Raw genomic sequence first — 23757 nt, 5'->3', positions numbered from 1 at the left:
ACAGATAAACTCTGACATTTATTATTTATATAATGTTATTTATATATAAATAATACATGTTAGTAATAAATAATAAATGTTTATATATTGTTATTTAGGGCAGCGCGGTAGAACAGGGGTTAGTGCGTGTGCCTCACAATACGAAGGTCCTGGGTCCAATCCTGGGCTCGGGGTCTTTCTGTGTGGAGTTTGCATGTTCTCCCTGTGACTGCGTGGGTTCCCTCCGGGGACTCCCACCTCCAAAGACATGCACCTGAGGATAGGCCCCTCCCACCTCCAAAGACATGCACCTGATAGGTTGATTGGCAACACTAAATTGGCCCTAGTGTGTGAATGTGAGTGTGAATGTTGTCTGTCTTTCTGTGTTGGCCCTGCAATGAGGTGGTGACTTGTCCAGGGTGTACCCCGCCTTCCGCCCGAATGCAGCTGAAATAGGCTCCAGCACCCCCCGCGACCTCGAACGGGACAAGTGGTAGAAAATGGATGGATGGATGGTTATTGTTATTTACAGATAAACACTAACATGTATTATTTATATATTGTTATTTAGAGATAAACACTGATGTGTATTATTTAGATTTTGTTATTTATAGACAAACACTGCTGTATTATTTATACAATGTTATTTATAGATAAACACTGACATGTATTATTTATATATTGTTATTTACAGAAAAACACTGACATTTATTATTTATATATTGTTATTTACAGATAAACACTGACATTTATTATTTATATATTGTTATTTACAGATAAACACTGACATTTGTTATTTATATATTGTTATTTACAGCTGAAATGAACCAACATGAACCACCTGACCTCATGAATTCATCATTTACTGAGAGGACGACTTTCTGAATGTTGAACATTGTGGACAAAAGCCTGAATTTATATGATCAATGTGGTACATTTTATTTAATAAATCATATTGTTTTGTATATTATTGCTTTGTATTTCAATTACCGTAATTTCCGGACTATAAGCCGCACCTGACTATAAGCCGCACCAGCTAAATTTAGGGGAAAATACAGATTGCTCCATGTATAAGCCGCACCCGACTATAAGCCGCAGGGTTTTGATGTGTAATTACCGTAGTATATAGGGGTTCCTGCTACCACGGAGGGGATTGTCGGGACAGAGATGACTGTTTGGGAACGCAAAGCGTCCCATTTACTAACTATAAATCTTTCAATCATTCAATCAATCTTTCACATCTTTGACATGGCGAACAGCATTCGTGCAGAGTACAAATAATACAACGGTGCAAAGTAATACAAAGTGCTCGCCTGTACGTTATCAAAATAACCAGCCTACCGGTATATGAAAAGTCAGTCTTTAATCATTGTGTCATCGTCTTCCTCCTGCGTACTAAAACCACCGAAATCCTCGTCGTCGGTGTCGGAGAAGAACAGGCCGTATATAAGCCGCACCCTTGTATAAGCCGCAGGGACCAGAACAAGGGGGAAAAGTAGCGGCTTATAGTCCGAAAATTACGGTACTTGCTTTTTAGTAAAATAACTGTGACCTAATAGTGTCTGTTTATTGACATGGTGTCAGTGTAGAAATATAGTAAACCACTCCTCCACACGTCATCAAATTGATTTGTATAGACTACCTGAACTGTGAAATGTGGTGGAAACACAAACCACACACACTTCTACAGGAACACAAAGATCCAGGGACCAGAGGTTTTCCCTTAATACTTAAACATCATTTTTGTAAAATGTATTCATTATTATCTCAAATTGTGAAATTGTTTTCTTGTAATATTATGACTGTTTTCTTAATATAATAATATATAAATGGTTAACGTAAATAAAAATAGATGTAAAAATATGTATTAAGTGTTTTTTTAATTTTTATATTTCACCTTTATTCTTACAATGTAATGATTGTTTTCTCATAATATTGTCAATATATTTATAATTTGCGATTTAATCATATATAAACTACCAGCATTTAGTAAAAACAATTATTAAATTTTTATATATGCTCACATCTTTATTTTTACCTACATTTCAACTTTATTGTGAAGTGATTTATATTTATATAGCGCTTTTCTCTAGTGGTTCAACGTGCTTTACATATTGTATTCCCATACAGTAAATGTTTTTCTCGTAATATGACTGTCTTACCATAATAGTTCTTACATACTGTACTGTATTTGTATAATATGAAATTTAACAATATATAAATTACCAGCATTTATTTTAAACAATACTAACTTTTATTCGTATGTTTACAACTTAATTTTCCCTAATGTTTCAACTTTATTCCAATATTTTTTACTTTTTTTTTTGTAATATTACAATTCTATCAACCTAATTTTAAGCTTTGTTCTGCTAATATTAGAACTTTGTTCCGATAATTATTTCAAATGTTTGTCCATTGGTTTGAGCATGCTTTTCCAAAAAAGTATTCTTGTATAACACATATTTTTTTTGTATTTCTCATGAAATAACAGCTTGATTCTTTAAACATTTCAACCTCATGCTTGAAAAATTATACTGTATTTCTAATGAAACAATGCCTTCATTCTGCTAATATTTGGACCTATTATTGGAATTGTACAACAAAATCCACAGACTTCTATGACTCTATTGTGGTATTACTTAATTTTGTTTTAGACCTGATACTCCTTAGTAGAAAGGGCCTAACAGTTAGTGGTTAGATTTGGCGTGATATTCACAGCCGAATCGAGGCTTCTCAGGCTGACTTTTTATATAAAATCCTCTTGTATTTGTGTTAAATCTTTCCATGCATCAGGAAAGAGAAAGGGTTTGCAAGAAGAGATTTACTGTATTTACCCTGTAGGTGAAGAACATGGAGGATGTTCCTTTCTTTCCACCTTTGACTTCCACATCCACTTGGCCCCACAACGCGTTGCCGGGGGTCATGGGGCCGATCACACATACCACACTGCGGGGAGGATAAAACATGGATTAAAACATTTAACAACAATTTTATTTCATGTTATTTTTTCCCCTGTACTATTATACATCTGATTTCCATCTGTTCCGATGAGAACGTTAAGTGGAAGGCTCGGACTCCCAAAATGCAACACGGAGCGACACAGGAGGTCCTTCATACCGACAGCCATCAGACTGTATAATGCATATGTTCCTTGACTGCACTTAAATGTAGAATATATGTAGAATATATCTATATTATTTATATATTATATATATTATGTTATTTATTATTATTATTGTCTATTGTGAGCGAACTGTGGTGCTGAATTTTCCCCGGGGATGAATAAAGCACTTTCTATTCTATTGATTAACATTCTCTATTTATTTTTTTTACTCCCGATGAGGTAACATTTCAACACTTCTTCCAACTCCTTTTCCGGGCAAGTTGAATTGTGCAAACGCGTCATCATATTGTGACCTAAATGGATACATTCAAGCGTTTAAGGTGAAAGATATTTGTAAAAATTAACTGGGTGTGTCGTTAACTCGCCGTGGGGCCATGTCGAGACAACAGTGGGCAAACGAACGCCTCAAAAAGCGCCTGATTTAGGAGTGGAAAACATTTCATAAATCCAGAGCCGTCTCTCGGCGTACAGATGGCGGGGGCAAGAATTGGTCATAAAGGCGTCTCCATCCGCGGCAGATGTCGACAGTTTCTGTCGAGCGGCTGCCAGGCAATAATGTGACTGTTTACGCTTTCACGGCCCATTTGTACTCAAACGGACGCCTGCTCGAACACCCTTGTGACTGCAAAGCGTTCAGCGTTTCTTTGCAGCCAATTAAAGCACCTTGGGGATGTGATCCGTGGCATTATAACGAGCACCAGCGCCTGGCTTAAGCACAAGGCGATCCATCATTTTTCCCGTAGCACGCCGAAAGCGTATCTGCAAGTTTGCAGCTGCTTGGAAGGCAAAAAAGTCCGTGATTCATCACCGATCAAAGAGAAATGATTGATCGACCACGTATGTTTACAGTCTCTCTTTGTTAGCATGCTGCTGCTATGTGAGGACATTGGGTGCAGTTTGTTAGCATTTGATTCCAGGCAGTTATAATGACTCGCCGGAGGTGAAAGTACACCAAAGGATCGTAACCCTTCATGTTCAAAATGATATTTGGATTAATGGCTTTCTTTTTTAATTATTTTTTATTTGCCCACCAGATGGTGCAATGTTTTCTCATTCAAAGCGTGCAGAAATAAATATGTGCATATTTTACTATTGTTTTGCTACTGAAATGTTACAGTAAGTCAATGTCTCTATTGATGTTTGCAATAGTCTACATCCTGCCATAATGCCTCATGACAATTATTGTGGTGTTTTGTTTTAGTTCCCGCCCAGCGCTTTTATTTTTGTTTCCATTTCCTGTCTCTTTTTTGCTTTTGCTGTCTGAGTGCTGATTGGCAATCAGGTAACAGTCGTTACTGGTTGCCAGAGTGGGTGGTTTTTATGCCTTATGAGCTTGGTGCCTCCATGCTGCCCCTATGCTTCTTTGACAGTTCAGTCCTTTTTGTGCACTTGCCTGTTGCACAATTTTTTTTGTTATTTGATACATTTTACTTGCACTTTGCCCGCCGTCTCTATTCCTGGGATCACGGCCAACACAATCGTAACTTTTCCCCCTAAAAACAAGCATCGAGTGGACTTTTTTTTTCTTCTTTTGTTAAAGTTACACATTTCGATAGATAAAAATACCCATTTTATGCAAATCAGGGGACATCAGGAGGATATGTAGTGGGTCTAATCAGGTTTATTTTCATACATAAGGCGCACCAGATTATAAGGCACTTTAAATATGATTTTTTTTTCTACATTTAAAACACTTCCTTGTGGTCTACAAACCCCGTTTCCATATGAGTTGGGAAATTGTGTTAGATGTAAATATAAACGGAATACAATGATTTGCAAATCCTTTTCGACCCATATTCAATTGAATGCACTACAAAGACAAGATATTTGATGTTCAAACTCATAAACTTTATTTTTTTTTGCAAATAATAATTAACTTAGAATTTCATGGCTGCAACACATGCCAAAGTAGTTGGGAAAGGGCATGTTCACCACTGTGTTACATGGCCTTTCCTTTTAACTACACTCAGTAAACGTTTGGGAACCGAGGAGACACATTTTTTAGGCTTCTCAGGTGGAATTATTTCCCATTCTTGCTTGATGTACAGCTTAAGTTGTTCAACAGTCCGTTGTGGTATTTTAGGCTTCATAATGCGCCACACATTTTCAATGGGAGACAGGTCTGGACTACAGGCAGGCCAGTCTAGTACCCGCACTCTTTTACTATGAAGCTACGTTGATGTAACATGTGGCTTGGCATTGTCTTGCTGAAATAAGCAGGGGCGTCCATGGTAACGTTGCTTGGATGGCAACATATGTTGCTCCAAAACCTGTGTGTACCTTTCAGCATTATGGCGCCTAAGAGATGTGTAAGTTACCCATGTCTTGGGCACTAATACACCCCCATACCATCACAGATGCTGGCTTTTCAACTTTGCGCCTATAACAATCCGGATGGTTCTTTTCCTCTTTGGTCCGGAGGACACAACGTCCACAGTTTCCAAAAAACAATTTGAAATGCGGACTCGTCAGACCACAGAACACTTTTCCACTTTGTATCAGTCCATCTTAGATGAGCTCAGGCCCAGCGAAGGCGACGGCGTTTCTGGGTGTTGTTGATAAACGGTTTTCGCCTTGCATAGGAGAGTTTTAACTTGCACTTTAAGATGTAGCGACCAACTGTAGTTACTGACAGTGGGTTTCTGAAGTGTTCCTGAGCCCATGTGGTGATATCCTTTACACACCGATGTCGCTTGTTGATGCAGTACAGCCTGAGGGATCGAAGGTCACAGGCTTAGCTGCTTACGTGCAGTGATTTCTCCAGATTCTCTGAACCCTTTGATGATATTACGGACCGTAGATGGTGAAATCCCTAAATTCCTTGCAATAGCTGGTTGATAAAGGTTTTTCTTAAACTGTTCAACAAATTGCTCACGCATTTGTTGACAAAGGGGTGACCCTCGCCCCAGCCTTGTTTGTGAATGACTGAGCATTTCATGGAATCTACTTTTATACCCAATCATGACACCCACCTGTTCCCAATTTGCCTGTTCACCTGTGGGATGTTCCAAATAAGTGTTTGATGAGCATTCCTCAACTTTATCAGTATTTATTGCCACATTTCCCAACTTCTTTGTCACGTGTTGCTGGCATCAAATTCTAAAGTTAATGATTATTTGCAAAAAAAAAAAAAAATGTTTATCAGTTTGAACATCAAATATGTTGTCTTTGTAGCATATTCAATTGAATATGGGTTGAAAATGATTTGCAAATCATTGTATTCCGTTTATATTTACATCTAACACAATTTCCCAACTCATATGGAAACGGGGATTGTACATTACATGTAACGGTGGTTCTTTGGTCAAAATGTTGCATAGGTTATGTTTTGCAGACCATCTTCAAGTCGCTTTTTGTCTTCAGGATGCACCGTTAATTATGTTGAATAAAGATTGTTCGCCGGCGTGAGTAAAAAGTCTAGATTGATTGTCATAAAAGCAGTCCCAGAGAAGCAACAAACTATTTGTAGTTATGTTGTTATGATAAACTATACATTCAATGATAGTTAATATTAGTAGCAAAACTCTGCCAAATTGCTAACATTAGCTGACAAAAACATAACGTGTGTGTGTGTGTTACATGGGGCCTAGTTTACGTGCTCAAATCTCGAAATTTAGAACCCTGTAGGCAGCCGCTTAAGGTTGCAAACATCCCCTTTAAAGGGTTGAAAAATACAAAATAAATTGAATCATGGTATTAAATGTTTTTGCATTAGAATTAAATGTGTGTGTACATTGTAAGAAGCTTTTAAGGGTTAGTAATGGATTGCTTGGAAATTTACAGCAGATAGTTGAAAAAAAAAATGCCCCAACATTTGATAAATGTGTTGCAAGTGAAATACAAGGAAGTGCACAATCCTAATGTTTCTCAAATAGTGTTCATTCACTCAACTGCAGAGAGTAGCAGGCATATTGATTAGAAGTAGGATGTCCTTTTAAAAGAAGGCTTTTAATTGTAAAAGGGACAAAGAGACATCATAACTTCCTTGTTTGTGACTACAGTACGTGCCCTTTATTATTATTTCTGATGAATAATACAGTTGAAGGTGGGACTGGTAGTACGCTAATTCTTTGTAGTACTTATGTTTAGGAGTGCGACCAGAGCCAAAGTTACACCACATTATATTTGTCCTACGTATCTTCTCTTACCTGGTGGACACAGAGTACTTGTCCTGCTGATGAACACAAGGCTCCCCAACCACAGTGATGCGTTTAATGTCCTCCTTGCGGACTCCCAGATTGGAGCCGCGGATGGTGACGGCGATGCCACCTTCTCGGGGGCCATAGCGAGGGAGGATCTGTGTTAAGGGAGTGTAATGGTAGATGAAAGGAAGTAGTGGGTTCGACATTTACAAGAACAGATAAAAGGGCTTCATTTGGTCAGGTGTGACGCTAGAACACATGTGTCAAACTCAAGGCCTGGGGGCCAGATCTGGCCCACGACATCATTTTATCTGGCCCGCAAACACCTGGAAATGATATGTGTCAATAAAGTGCTCAATATTTTGTCATTGAATGTAATTGATTTTTTTCATTTTGACAGAAAAAATATATGTACTGCTTGAAATTGCATACCTTTTAAACTTTAATAGTATCCAATATTGCAACACATATTACAGAATATTATCATACTTTCCAAAAATGTTTTCATTTTTTCTCTCTAAAAAAAAATACATATATACTTTACAGCAAATGACAATAAATGTTACGTTGTTCTGTACAGCGTATTACTGTAAATTGATAAAAACTACTACTGTTTTTTGCGTTAAAATTCTGTTGACTGAGCTGCCAGTTTTTGACTGTAATATCTACGGTTGTTGTTTTTAACGGTGTATTACTGTACATTTGTTTTTACGGTAGAAAAACTGGCAGCTAAATTGTTAGAATAAAAAAAGAACGTGGACTGTTTTTCCATTAACAATATAATGTTGTAAAACCCAATGTAAATTTAACACAAAAATTCTGGCAACTAAGCTGCCAGCTTTTTCCGAAACCCCCCCAAAAATCAGTGGTACTGTTTTTCCATTTACTGTAAAATGTTTAAAAACAAAAAAAACCCCACTATATTTTACAGTAACATTTTGTAAATGTAAATTTTTTACTGTAAAATCGAAAGTCTAATTAAAACAATTTATATAATTAATAATGAAATCCAGAGGCATATTTACACATTATTCGTTGTTACAAGCGGCCGTCTGATGGCAGCCATAACTGCCATGTGGCCCTCAATGAAAACCAGTTTGACATCCCTGCGCTAGAACCTTTACATCAGTTACACTCACCGGCCATAACATTAGGCACACTTGCACAATACAAGAAATGTATCAAACATTTTAATCTGAGAGGAAGAGCTGCGTTGAATTTCACCGAGAGTGGCTTTTTTGGACTAATGTGTTAGAGTTTATAATTACAACAAAAAATCCACATACTCAATCAAAAAAAATAACAAACATTTAATATTAATACAAACAAATAGGCTGAATATAAGACAGTTTAATTAAAAATATTACAAGTATAATATAAAATAAATTATATATAAATATATGTATATATATATATATATATATATATATATATATATATATATATATATATATATATATATATATATATATATATATATATATATGTGTGTGTGTGTTTATATACCGTATATTGGAGCTGAATAATGTTGCCGTATTTAAAATATATATACATTTTTAATAGAGCTCTTGTTTTGTATCTCATTAAAGTGTGCAGTAAAGCTATTTTACAGTTGAACATTAAACCGGAAGAAAAAAAAAGAAACATTATAAAAGTCAGTATGATGTAGTTTTTCTTTCACGTATTAAAAATGAATGAAAAAGCAAACAGTAGTAAAGCTCCTGCATAAAATACAAGCCCATCGTCGTGTTTAGCTTTTACTGACTCAGATGTTTAATAACAGCTCCTTGGAGAGTTAGAAAAGTTTTAACTAACGAATGACAAAAAAAGTCTGACTTTCACGCAATCAATGATGGACTTGCTTCTATATGAGCAAAGTGTAGAACAAATTGATCGAGTGTGCATGCGAGTCCTCAAGGAGAAACACACTTCTGCTTTTGTGGAAGGACAAAATAGTATTTAATAAACTGCTCTGATCAATAAGCCAATCTTCTTCTTATTACTAATCGCACATTTAAAGCAAACTCACATCAGTGATTTTGGGGGCGGGACACTCTGCGTTGGCGGCATCGGGAGTGCACAGCTTCTCGTAGACACAGGCCTTGTGTTTGTGGCACCACACACACGTGTACTTGGAGTCGGCGTTCTTACACAAACTGCAGTCCTCTCTGCCCACCGAGCAGTTGTACAGGGTGACTACATGGGAAGAAGCAGAATAACTATAAGTGCATAATATACTTACTTGACACGCCGTATCTTAAATAGCAGTGGAATTCGGTATTTGATCAGGAAAACTATGTTCATTAAGTCGCACAAAACCATAGTCGTGCAGAACCGAGGTTCAGGGATAATCTAAGGATTAACTCCAGTCTTGTTTGGCTTTCTCTTTGACTTCACAGGGTTGTTAAAGGGGAACTGCACTTTTTGGGGAATTTTGCCTGCTGGTTTTTTTGGCTTTTTTGGCTTTTAAAGATGATAAAAAATGCTTTCAAGATGCGGCTAATAGGAGTCACCTGTCAGAAAAATTGTATTTAAATTATCAAAAAACTTTCCATTGTGAGTTTCCATTGAACAGACAAGAAGCTGTCTTTGTGGCACCAAGCCAAACGCTCGGAAGATTCCGCTGTGTACGATGGAATCAGACGGGAGGGGTCATCCATTGTCCTCCAAAACCTGCCAAAGCTGAATCCACGACAAGCCCAAGCCCGAGGGAACTTCTTCTTTTGTCTTCTAATGTGACCGAAAACAAGGACTGTTTACATACTACCCATTCCTGTTGAGACAGGTGTTGTTGCGTAAACATTGAACATCTAAATAAAAGAGAGGACGAAAACCTTCTTCGTCAGAGCGTGGTGCAAGACTGTACAGAGAAGTACAGTGGCCATGTCTCTCCTCAATTGAGTCCAAATTTAATTCTGTCTCTGTTTGATTCTTTGTCTCTTGTCTGTTTTAATAGATGTCAACAGGGTGTGAACCTAACATCTAATTGGTCCTTCGAGCCGGATCCAATACGTTTTGACGATTCCAGCTGGAGTGAGTGAAAACAGAGGAATGGCCACCAACTCCTGATTGAGGAAGCTGTTTTCTTAATTTTGGCTGGAATTTGAAAAACTGACGGAAATCCGAGGAAAGAGGAAGGAACGCAGAGAGCAGTGAGTACGTTTCAATTGACAGAGAAAGAAACGTCTAGGGTGTCGGAGTCCCACAATACAATTTGAAATATCCGTGAACTATTACAAACCCTGTAAATCCTAGGCTCTAACAGGTAAATAGGCCAAATAATTAGAGGGGTGTCGGAGTCCGAAGTCCGTGAGTATTAACATTTAAAATAAAAACTGAATTAAAATAAAAACTGAAGAGGCCAAAATACTGAAGGGTGTCGGAGTCCCACAATATCCGTGAACCATAAACAAACATACTGGAGGGTGTCGGAGTCCCACAATAAATATTGAATTATCCGTGAACTAATATCCTGAGGTCCAAGCAGACCTAAAAAGGTCTATTCAGAAAAAACTGAATTTTTGTCCGTAAACAACAATAACCTAGATGGGTCGGACTCCTACATGAAACATTGAAAATTTTCCGAATATCTTAACACTGAAAAGTATGAATGAACTTGAGAGTGTGTGGGAGTAATCGCCATTCGGCTATCACTCCATATTAAAGTTGTGAGAAGTAAATAGTGGGTTATTGTGGAAGCTTGTAGGCAAGACACCTCCACTGGGGAACCATCTCCAGTAGAAGCGACGTGTACCACGATAATAAATTAAACCACTATCTTACAACAAAGAAAAAAGTAATCCTTATAAGTTCGGCTCTGTAGGGGACGACGGATTACTCCAAATGTATAAAATGGGAAAAGGGACAAGTAAACCAAAGGTTAGTCCAAAAGATGAGTTAAAATGTAAAGACTGGAAAGCAGTAGAAATAACAAACCCAGATTTACTGAAATTTATCGATGACTGTATTTCAAAACATAAATTTACCGGTTGTCTCAAAGTAGGTGATGTATTAACATTGCGAAAATCAATAATAGAAGAATGCGGAAGTAACAGAAAAAAGCTAGCCAGAATGGGGTGGGATCACACGAGGAGCTGGATGTGAATGGCTCAAAATAGAGAAGATGGAGAAAGACAGGAAAAAAGGGAAGAAAAGGGAGAAAGTGAAAGAAAAGAAAGAGAAGAGGAAAAAGAAAGGGCTAAGAGAGAGAAAAAGCTTATGTTTCATAGAGCTAAAGTTATGAGATAGGCCCAGTTAGGAGAAGAAATAGGCAAATTGTAAGAGGAGACAGTGAAGATGAGTCAAGTGAGGAAGAAGTACAGAAGGACATACTAAATTATGAGGACTTAAGTAAACAAACAGCGAGTAAATAAGAGATAATAATAATAAATAAAGGGTAAAGAAATAAAAATTTAGTGTGACACTGTAGCATGTAAAGTTAAAGAAGTTAAAGTGCCAATGATTAACACACACACACTAGGTGTGGCGAAATTATTCTCTGCATTTGACCCATGATCACCCGCTGGGAGGTGAGGGGAGCATGTAGAGAATAAAATGACTGTGCTAGGTTTAGCAATAGTATCAGATTATGAAGGAGGAATGAAAAGTAGAAAAATAGATGGCAAAATTGAGATTGAGTGTGGAGACAGACAGAGAGAGAGAGAAAAATAAAATAAGATAAAAACTCAAAGTACTAAAGTGAGAGAAAAGTAAAAATAAATGAAGAAATGAGAAAAAATCAATAAGAATTAATGCTAAATGGAATAAACTAATACTTACGACAGAGATAATGTGGGGTATTGAAATAAGAGATGAAGAAAAGGTAGACTGAAAATATGCATGTATGTTTGGATATATAAAGAGCGCGTTTATATATACAAATATATATGTGTATAATTAAATAATGGAACAAATAAAAACTTACATGAATAACTATAATAAGAGTTGAGATATAAAGTATGATAAAATGATAAAGGGGGTTACATGTTTATTAGCTGAGGGAAGAAGAAAAAGAAAAGTAAGTGTTGCTGACCTTTGCCCTTAAGAGTGCAGTCACGCACCCACACACCACCTTGGGTGTGTGTGTGTGTGTGTGTGTGTGTGCGTGCGTGGTGCATTGGGGAGGTGTGAAAATGAATTTATTACATGTAAGTTTAAAGTAGGTTTAACTTTGAAGTGTAGTATAACATTCTTAGGTTAGATTATGTTTTAGACATTTGCAACACCATACATCTGAGTGTTGAGCTAAGATAAGATGATGACATAACATAGAATAAATAAGGAGGTATGGCAATCAGGAAAACTATCAGCTAGCGATAGACAACTGTTTGCTTTGAATATTGGTGAATAATAATTGCAGATAAGAAATATAAACAATGGGAAGAATGTAAATTCAGAGTGTAAAAGTATAGATTAAGTGGCGTATAGACAGTTAAGTGAGTTTAAAACGTTACTTAAAAAATACATAAAGTAATACAAATAAAAGTTGAATTAGGAGAAGAAAAATAACATTAGCGTTATTAAATAATCTACATAGTGAAAGACACAAAATAAGCAAAATAAAAGTCCAATTATGCAAAAGAGAAGTAAAGGATCTAGGACGTTCTCTAAACAGAGATGGACGCACTATTGTGGAAAATAGAAAAACAAAGTACGACAAGTACAAAAACCACAAACAAAGAAGCAATTTAGGTGATTTTTAGGATTAACCAATTATTGTAGAAGTTGGATACCAAATTATGCTGAAATAGTAGCTCCTTTAAGTAAATTAATGAACAAATGTAATCATCTGTAGAGTGGAATTCAGAAGCTAAAGCAGCATTCTCCATCCATCCATCCATTTTCTACCGCTTATTCCCTTCGGGGTCGCGGGGGGCGCTGGAGCCTATCTCAGCTACAATCGGGCGGAAGGCGGGGTACACCCTGGACAAGTCGCCACCTCATCGCAGGGCCAACACAGATAGACAGATAACATTCACACTCACATTCACACACTAGGGCCAATTTAGTGTCGCCAATCAACCTATCCCCAGGTGCATGTCTTTGGAGGTGGGAGGAAGCCGGAGTACCCGGAGGGAACCCACGCAGTCACGGGGAGAACATGCAAACTCCACACAGAAAGATCCCGAGGCCGGGATTGAACTCACGACTACTCAGGACCTTCGTATTGTGAGGCAGACGCACTAACCCCTCTTCCACCGTGCTGCCCCTAAAGCAGCATTCTGTGAAATAAAAATAGAACAGAATGTGCGCTTGTTACAGTAACGAAAGTTTTGAAAGCTATCAAATGACCATCAAATTGCTGAATGCAAGCGGCAGAACTAGAAGCATTAATAGAAGCATGTAAAGCAATGCAAGATCAAAAGGTCACAATATATATAAATATAGCCAAAATATAGGAATGATAAAGTTTAATTCGTATAAAAAAGAGAGAGAAAAAGAAAGAATAGAAGCAGTACAGCTACCAGCTAAAATAGCAGTATACTGCATCTTGGATGATAAACAGTTTGAAAAAATGCATGTAAAAAGAAAAATAGACTTTATAAGGAGTTTATCAAATCAAGAACGGAGAATGCTGAAAAACGCTATAAGAACTACAAAAACAAGTTGACCAATATATTGAGACAAGAAAAAAAGGGAATATTACAAAAGAATGTTGCATAAAAAATAACATAAAGGCTACATGGAATATTTTGAATAAAGCAATAGGGAATAGGACAAGGCAAACAGAATTACCTAGATATTTAAAGATAATATGTTAATTGAAAACAAAGATGAAATTGTCAATGAATTAAATCAATTCTTTGTAAATGTAGGACCTAGCTTAGTAAACGAAATACCAAGAGCTAAGGATAAATCAGGGGATGTCTGGAAAAGGGAAAATAGGGTTATGCAGTCAATGTTTCTTAGTGAGATGACTTGAAAATCTTAGCCGATAATATTAAAAAAGGAAATGGTTAAACTAAAATTGTGGTTTGATGTAAATAAATTATCTTTAAACTTGGAAAAGACTAAATTTATAGTATTCAGTAATAAAAGAAAGATAGAAGTTAGTTTATAGATAAACAATGTGAAAATTGAGAAGTTGTCTGAAATCAGATTTCTTGGGGTCATTTTAGATGAAAAGTTGACATGGAAAGCTCATATATTGCATGTGAAAAATAAGGTATCTAAAAGCTTATTTATTTTGAACAAGGTTAAATAATACAATGAGAATGTAATATTGCTCAATTATTCTACCTTATTTCAATTATTGTGCAGAAATATGGGGAAATACATATCACAGCAACATAATGCCTTTATTTCTTTCGCAGAAAAGAGCAATTCGTATCATTTTTACAGTAGGATATAGGGACCACACAAATGCACTCTTCATTAGGTCAGGATTATTAAAACTAAAAGACATGGTAGAATTGCATACTCTATAAAGTGATGTTCAAAGCTAGAAATAAAGTTCTTCCGAAGGACTTACAAAAGTTACTTGTGTTTCACGTCTGAAGATGAGAACCACAGAAGGCCGTATGATTTTAAACATCCAAGAGTGCCAATAAATTAGAAGCAAATGTGCTTGTCTGTTGCTGGTGTGAAAGTATGGAATTCTCTAAAGAAAGACTTAAAAAGCTGCAAGAATATTTTTGAATTTAGGGAGAGTTGCACAGAGAGACAACTGGAATTATATCAAACTGATTTTGATTGGACGTGTCATTTTGAAAATGCTTAAACAAAAATTAAAAGTATTTTGGAGTTAGGGTGTTGGTGGAGGTAACAGTGATAAAGTCATCTGAAATAATTTGTGTTAAAAAAGAGTCAGATAAATATAAGAATAGTATTCTTCCATCTATTCCTTTCTGATCATGGAAATGTATAAAAAAACAAAACAATGAAAGTGTCAATTGTATATGGCTTGTATATATGCATTTTCATGAAAGGAATAAAAATAAATGATGAGGATGATGATGAACAAAGAAGACATCTATGTATGTCCAGACAATAAACCAATCTTACAAAGGAAAATCGGTATAAGTGAGCAGCAATATTGAGCCAAGGTTGAACTCATGGCTCAACAGGAGGGATATGAATATTGTCATACAGAAGTACTATACTTCCTAAAGTTTAATTCGTATAATAAAAAAAATGTTGTATACGACATCTAGGCATAGATTTAAATTAAACTAAATAAGAGTGAAGGAGAACATTATTGTCTGGTTATAGTAGATGCATTTTCAAAATGGGTAGAAATATTTCCTAAAGGAAAAGCAGATGCACTAACAGTAGCAAAAGCATTATGCAAAGAGATAATACCAAGATATGGTATAACTAAATCTATACAGTGACAATTGACCTTATTTTGTGAATCAATTGATCAAGAATATAGAATCATTATTCCACATTGATATAAACAAAAATCACTGTGCTTATCATCCACAAAGCGCAGGATTAGTGAAAAGGACAAACGGGAATAAAATAAAAACAGATTAAAGAAATGTATGGAAAAAACAAAACGTCCATGAACAATGTATAGATTTAGTAAAAATGTACAGTACATGAACATTACGAGTACAACAAGACTCAGACCCTTTGAAATAATATTTGAAAGACCTTATCAGCTACCAAAATTTTGAAAAATCAACGAAAAGGAAACATGAGCATTCTCCAAGGGGGGAGAGATTGTAAATAACTTAAAAAGCAGTAAAGATAGTGGAAAGACCAAGCTGAGTCCACTTAGCACATGGTAAAAAGGTCATGTAATGGGAAAAGTATTTGGGATTGTATTTACATTGTAAAAATGTCATATAATGAAAAAAGTATTTGGGATTGTAGTTGTGTTATCAAAGGGACATGTTAACTAGCACACTACAAATTCCACTGTGACAAGTTGTAAGCATACCATTTGATGGTGTGTCAAAGTTTGATAATAATTGGTTCCTGTTTTGGTAGTTAATTTGTTCCTTATGGCGGAGCAAGTGGAAAAGGCTACAAAAACTGATTGTGTTGTATGTATAAGCCCAGAAAATTACTCAAAATGAGTCAATAAAGTTTGAATTGAAGTAATGAGCAAAACAAAATTGACCTTGTAGCTAAAGAGACAAAGCAGAAACCAATATTTGATAAATATGTGAAAAAAGCTAATTATACCTGCATTAACATGCAAGGCTCTGTACGACAGTTAGGAAACGTATCATCAGATAACTGCATACACATAGTAAATGTATCAATATTTGTACAAGAATTGTTAACACGCCTGAACAGTTTGATATCTGAACATTGGAAAATAACTAGACATGATGTAAACTGGCAAAGTGTTGTAGATCCAACCTATATTAATGGGTGTCCAAAGAAGTATATCTGACGACTATAAATTGGTAAATCAAGTTGCAGCTGGATTTGAATCATACGTCTACTGGTGGTGTACGATTAACAGGAATGTTGACAGAATAAGCTACGTCCACTACAACGTACAGAGATTGGACAATTACACTGGCCACGACTTGAACCCGTCGCTAATCAACTCGCCGCCACCTGCCTTATGGCTTTTCAAAACCGTATGACGCTAAACATGGCGGAAAAGGGCGCGTGCGCAATATTTGGTGAACAGTGTTGCATGTTCGTACCAAACTGCACTGATGCAGAAAGTAGCCTGACCAAAGCACTGGAAGGCCTGCACGCCCTTAACGGTAAACTGAAAGAGCATTCAGGCATAGATACATCTATGTAGGAGGGGTGGTTGGACGTGTTTGGCAAATACAAGTCTTTGGTATCTGGTAACTATGGCCGTGTTCAGCAATACTGACGTTGTGTGGATGTTGTTGTTTTCCCTGTCTGTTCTCTGTTTAACCGTCTGATTACCACAGCGATTGGCCCAGCAGATGATAAATCTGTTCAGATGCACTTCCTGGTGGACGACAAGGAAGATGAATCTGAAGACGAGAATACCTACCAGAATGGTGTTCCTGATTTATTTCCAGAAATGTCATAATTATGAGGAAAAAATTGATGTTAAATTCTGAGTGTAAACATAACTTTGTCGTAGGAAAATTTAAGCATTAACTGAAAATTGCAAGAAGAAGTTATTGGGGATAAGAAGATTATGGAGAAGTTATTTGATAAACAGGAGGGAAATGTCAGAAAAATTGTATTTAAATTATCAAAAAACTTTCCATTGTGAGTTTCCATTGAACAGACAAGAAGCTGTCTTTGTGGCACCAAGCCAAACGCTCGGAAGATTCCGCTGTGTACAATGGAATCAGACGGGAGGGGTCATCCATTGTCCTCCAAAACCTGCCAAAGCTGAATCCACGACAAGCCCAAGCCCGAGGGATCTTCTTCTTTTGTCTTCTAATGTGACCAAAAACAAGGACTGTTTACATACTACCCATTCCTGTTGAGACAGGTGATGTTGCGTAAACATTGAACATCTAAATAAAAGAGAGGACGAAAACCTTCTTCGTCAGAGCGTGGTGCAAGACTGTACAGAGAAGTACAGTGGCCATGTCTCTCCTCAATTGAGTCCAAATTTAATTCTGTCTCTGTTTGATTCTTTGTCTCTTGTCTGTTTTAATAGATGTCAACAGGGTGTGAACCTAACACACCGTTGTAGCCTTCAAAGTCTCTAAAACAACTTTAAAACCCTCCATCAACATTTTATATGTCCCTGGTCCCTGGTTCCCTGGGCACCACACCTACTGTTTGTGGGATGGGCTCTCTGGGAGGCTGGGGCCGTACTCTGGCTCCCGCACACACTGGGAGTCAAATGTATTATACATGCAAATTCACATATACTCACATACATACATACACAGGTACCTACGCTCCCACATACATATACAAATACAGTTCATATTTACACACTCAAAGTTCGTACATCCACACGCACGCTCATTATACAAACATACTGTATACACATACTGTACATATACATTCACTGTACAAATACACATACTGTACATATACATTCACTGTACAAACACACACATACACATTCTATACATATACATTCACTGTACAAACACACATATACACATACTGTACATATACATTCACTGTACAAGCACACATATACACATACTGTACATATACAAGTACATATGCACGCATACACTCATGCACATAATCACGTTTCATCAAACTTATATTAACGTTGTTGCCCTAGGGTAAACTGGGTATAACACATGGCAAGCTTAACCTATTGTTACTATAGCTTAACCTATTGTTACTATAACAAACTACAAGGTTAATGTAGGTTGCTTCTCTTTCTTCCCCTCCATTTTTCTGCATTCTTTCGTATCTCAAGTTATCATTACGTATATGTATTGTTGCATTTGAACAATTGTATTGTTGATAATAAAGGTAAAGTATTGGTATTGTTTATTATCAATAGCACTATTTCTATTGGTATTCATATTGCTCCATTTTTAGTGTAATAATGCTCATTGTCATTTCTGTATTATTTTTTATTTTCGCTAACTGCTTATTTGCTATTACTTTTACCATCATATTTGTACATGTCGTATTTGCTGATGTTGCTCTGTTGTTGTTGTTGTTGTGTTTGCTGTTGTTGTTTTTGTCTCTCTGTCTAATCCCCCTCTTGTCCCCACAATTCCCCCCTCTGTCTTCCTTTTTCTCTCTTTCTATCCCCTCCTGCTCCGGCCCGGCTGCACCAAATGATAATATAAATATATTTAATAAAGTCAAAATACAAATAAGGCAACAAGAGAAGTATCCTACACTTCTCTTTTGTAAAGTAAATCTGAACAGCCGATATGGGCATCTACATCTACTATATGATTTGCCTGAGAAGCTGGGCAGGACATTATAAAAAAATAATAATAAAAAAATAAAAAAAATGGCTTGGCACTCAGCATCAAGGGTTTGAATTGGGGGTTAAATCACCAAAAAGTATTCCCAAGCGCGACATCGCTGCTGCCCACTGCTCCCCTCACCTCCCAGGGGGTGAACAAGGGGATGGGTCAAATGCAGAAAATAATTTCACCACACCTAGTGTGTGTGTGAGAATCATTGGTATTTTAACTTTTCTTTTATATATATATATATATATATATATATATATATATATATATATATATATATATATATATATATATATATATATACATGATGTAGTAACAGACAGCTTCATAACAATATGTAATATGTACATTATACACACTGCAAGTATATATATATATGATGTAGTAACAGACACCCTCATAACACTATGTAATACGTACAATATACACACTGCAAGTATATATATAATGTAGTAACAGACACCTTCATAACAATATGTAATATGTTTTATATACACACTGCAAGTATATATATATAATGTAGTAACAGACACCTTCATAACAATATGTAATATGTACAATATACACATACAAACTGCAAGTATATATATAATGTAGTAACAGACACCTTCATAATGATATGTAATATATTTTATATACACACTGCAAGTATATACATAATGTAGTAACAGAAACCTTCATAACAATATTTAATGTTTTATATACACACTGCAAGTATATATATATAATGTAGTAACAGACACCTTCATAACAATATGTAATATGTACAATATACACACTGCAAGTATATATATATATATATATATATATATATATATATATATATATATATATATATATATATATATATATATATATATATATATATATATATATATATATATAATGTAGTACAGACAGCTTCATAACAATATGTAATATGTACAATATACACACTGCAAGTATATATATATAATGTAGTAACAGACACCCTCATAACACTATGTAATATGTACAATATACACACTGCAAGTATATATATAATGTAGTAACAGACAGCTTCAAAACAATATGTAATATGTTTTATATACACACTGCAAGTATATATATAATGTAGTAACAGACACCTTCATAACAATATGTAATATGTACAATATACACACTGCAAGTATATATATATATGATGTAGTAACAGACACCCTCATAACACTATGTAATACGTACAATATACACACTGCAAGTATATATATAATGTAGTAACAGACACCTTCATAACAATATGTAATATGTTTTATATACACACTGCAAGTATATATATAATGTAGTAACAGACACCTTCATAACAATATGTACAATATACACATACACACTGCAAGTATATATATAATGTAGTAACAGACACCTTCATAACAATATTTAATATGTTTTATATACACACTGCAAGTATATATATATAATGTAGTAACAGACACCTTCATAACAATATGTAATATGTACAATATACACACTGCAAGTATATATATATATATAATGTAGTACAGACACCTTCATAACAATATGTAATATATACAATATACACACTGCAAGTATATATATAATGTAGTAACAGACACCTTCATAACAGTATGTAATATGCACAATATACATACTCCAAGTATATATATAATGTAGTAACAGACACCTTCATAACAATATGTAATATATACAATATACACACTGCAAGTATATATACATAATGTAGTAACAGACACCTTCATAACAATATGTAATATGTTCAGTATTTACCGTATTTTGATCTTTGGCGCATTTATTTCCGTTTCCATAGCAGTGCACGTCCGACTTCATTTTTTATGTTAGAAAGCGAAAAACACAAAAACCTTTTGTCCTCTTGTCCCTCATAATGATTGTGAACGATTCCAAAAAAAGTGCAATTCTCCTTTAAAAGAAAAAAAACATGGAGAACATAATTTAAGTGTAGACAGCAAGTTGTGTTGTTTTTTCCACTTTATTATTAAGAGCAGTGGTTGTATGACAGTTAAGATCCTTTTATTTATTTTTTCCTATCCAAAAAAGTTTGGAAAAACTTTCTAAATTCAAACTAATCAAAAGTAAACCGGCATCCCAGAATAAATCTAGTGTTTCCCATAAATATATATATACACACTTGTGGTAGGCTGCCACAAGTAAAACAATTTTGAAAAAAATTTAAACTATTTTTTTTTGGTTTGTTTTTCGATATGATACATTAAAATCTCATTTAGTAAACGTTTGTACAAATTTGAAAGAATCGCAACACTTGTCAGTGGGCTCTCGTTTGTTGTATGTTCGCATTAAAGGGCCCCTTATTATGCACAACCAACTTCCCTTGTCACAGTTTTTTGTGTGATTAGGATCACCTCCCCAAGTTTCTTGAATTTAACTTGTGGGCCGCCAGTTGAATAGCCCAGATGATAATAAAGAGAGAACCTAAGATGGAACCTTGAGGTACACCACAAGTAAAACTAAAGAAGTTGAACAAATGACTACTGACTGCATGTAAAGTAAACAAGCTACAGCAACACCTTAGTTACATAAATCACATTACAATGTGTAACTGCCAAATGGGAGAGGACTCAAACGGGTGCCTTGAGGAACGCCTCAGTTATGTAAATCCCAAGTTTGGACCACAGTGTTCTATGTTTGCGAGCAAGGTTAAAATGTCAATTCAAATCTCCCAACGTGTTGACAGTGTCAAACAGGAGCACTCTATAGTGTTTTTAAGAATTTGCTGCAAAAATGTTGGTCTCCCAGGTTTTGAACTGAACTCGGGGGCCGCTATGGTGTCATTCCCTGATTTGGCCTATCAGTTGAATATCCCTGCTCTAAATTGTCCTTAGGTGTGAATGTAAAAGTTTGTCTATATGTGCCCTGCGACTGACTGGTGACCAGTCTAGGGTGTACTGCCTCTCACCCGAAGAAAGCTGGGGCCGACCCCAGCTTTCTCCAGTTTACCCGAGACTGTAATGAGGATACACGGAATAGAAAATGGATGTTTGGATGTTTGTATTGTATCCGATTTAGGACACGTACCATTTAGCGTGCTGTCCATCTTCTTGCCCAGCTCCTTGTCCTTCACGTAAAGAACAACATTGGTCTCCTGTGACTTGTTGTAGGAAAACTACAAAAACAGATTGTGGAGAGGAAAAAAAAAAACATATCAACAAAGAATCCAGTGATTTATGCCACTTAAGCCCTACTACATGGTGGGCCGCTTGCTTAGAGGGGGAAAAAAATCATTCTGCATCTGACAGACTTTCTGTCGTAAAGGAACACAGCTCGGGGGGGGCAAAGCGCCGCTTGAGCTCACAATGTGCAGACGCCACGAAAATAGCTGCAATCGGAAGGATGCGTCCATTAGAGGGAGCCGCTCAGCCTCAGGGTTGACTGCATGTGTAAAATGAGCTGTGTAAATATGCAATATGTAAAAACGACTTTATAATAATACGGTGTAATGTGTCACAGCTGTTCTTGTTTGGTCTTTGCACCTCCTCGTGGGCGTGTGCTCCTCTACGGAACGCTCCCAGTCGATTTTGGTAAGCATAAACACAAACGTGTCAATATTGAGCAGGCATGTGATTTGAACTGAAAAGACTGAAAATAAGGTGGGGGTCTGGGGGCCCCCATGCCAGTAGAAATAATGAACACAAGGTCAGCTACTGTCTTGTTGTAAAACAGAAATGAAAATGAAATGTAGCATTCAAACAGACATCACATGTCTGCCACAATCATGTGTGTTCTTAAATGTGTATTCCACGTCTTCCAATTTTGATTTGGGTTTACATGGTAAACAACTCAAATGAATCCATTGTTTTATCCAGACACATACATTTGTCCAAATGTGGCCAAGTACACTCATTGTGGACGTCGTCTACATCGCTACAAGAAAAATATAAGGAAGAGAATCTCTCTGCCATCTTCCACTAGTTTTTTTAATATACGTTTGTATAAATCGTCCGCTTGAAAATTCCCTCTTCTCTTCTCCAACTCTCGTGTCGTCATTTAGGATGTCTGTTGTGATTTCCCTTCCTGGTTCGATGGCCCGCCCTATCTTGACTCTGATTGGCTCGTCCGTTTGGTTTTGCCCTATTCTCAACCAATCGTGACTCATCATAGTAAACCAACCAACCAATCATGGAGGTTTCCCCTCTATGTTGTCCCCTGCCCGTGGAGTTGCTTCGCTATGTAGCTTTCATTTTTAAGTTAATCGTTTTTAATGGAAAATCTTAGTTTTTACCACTGGATTGTGAAAAACGGTACTCATTACGAGAAAACCGTCGTCGTTGGCAGGATGGCAAAGAGACGTATCAAGATTTTAACACACATTGTAGGTTGTAAAAAACAAAAAAAAGAAAGGAAAATATTTTTTTATATTTTTCCATCAGACTATAGATGGAAAAATGACATGCCTGATTGAGGAAGAATTATGAAGAAACTGTTGATGAGGATTATAGCATCAATAGAGTATTGAAATGGTCAAAACTCACATTAAATCCGCTGAAGCTGTAGAAAGATCCGCCCCCCTCAAACTTGACCTCCTCTTCCACGTTCCGCATGAGCTCAGTGCCGATGGTGAAGACACGCCCCTGAGAGACAGGCAAACGTGACTCAGCTTTTGAAAACACGTCCAGTGAGTTGTTCTGCGTGCACGTTACCTGGTAAAGGGCCAAATTGATACCCTCGAAGCTGA

General features: G+C 36.3%; 1 protein-coding gene across 5 annotated transcripts in view; it reads right to left on the bottom strand.

Moving 5' to 3' along the window:
- The window catches only part of plxnb2b (plexin b2b), a 629608-nt gene that overhangs the window by 141181 nt on the left and 464670 nt on the right, over positions 1–23757 (bottom strand). For all 5 annotated transcript variants that reach the window (XR_009824287.1, XR_009824286.1, XR_009824288.1 and 2 more), the window contains 6 exons: positions 23723–23757; positions 23555–23653; positions 22101–22188; positions 9275–9441; positions 7252–7400; positions 2814–2925 (listed from right to left, as the gene is read on the bottom strand). The exon at positions 23723–23757 is cut by the window's right edge and continues 67 nt beyond it. Coding sequence is in view for 2 of the 5 variants with exons in the window: in XM_062035284.1 (XP_061891268.1) it covers positions 2814–2925; positions 7252–7400; positions 9275–9441; positions 22101–22188; positions 23555–23653; positions 23723–23757 (650 nt within the window). In the remaining 3 variants the exon portion in view is untranslated. The remainder of the gene's footprint in view (positions 1–2813; positions 2926–7251; positions 7401–9274; positions 9442–22100; positions 22189–23554; positions 23654–23722) is intronic.

This window comes from Entelurus aequoreus, linkage group LG24, assembly GCF_033978785.1.
Source record: "Entelurus aequoreus isolate RoL-2023_Sb linkage group LG24, RoL_Eaeq_v1.1, whole genome shotgun sequence".
Lineage (NCBI taxonomy): Eukaryota > Metazoa > Chordata > Actinopteri > Syngnathiformes > Syngnathidae > Entelurus > Entelurus aequoreus.
This window is presented reverse-complemented; position numbering and strand designations above follow the sequence as displayed.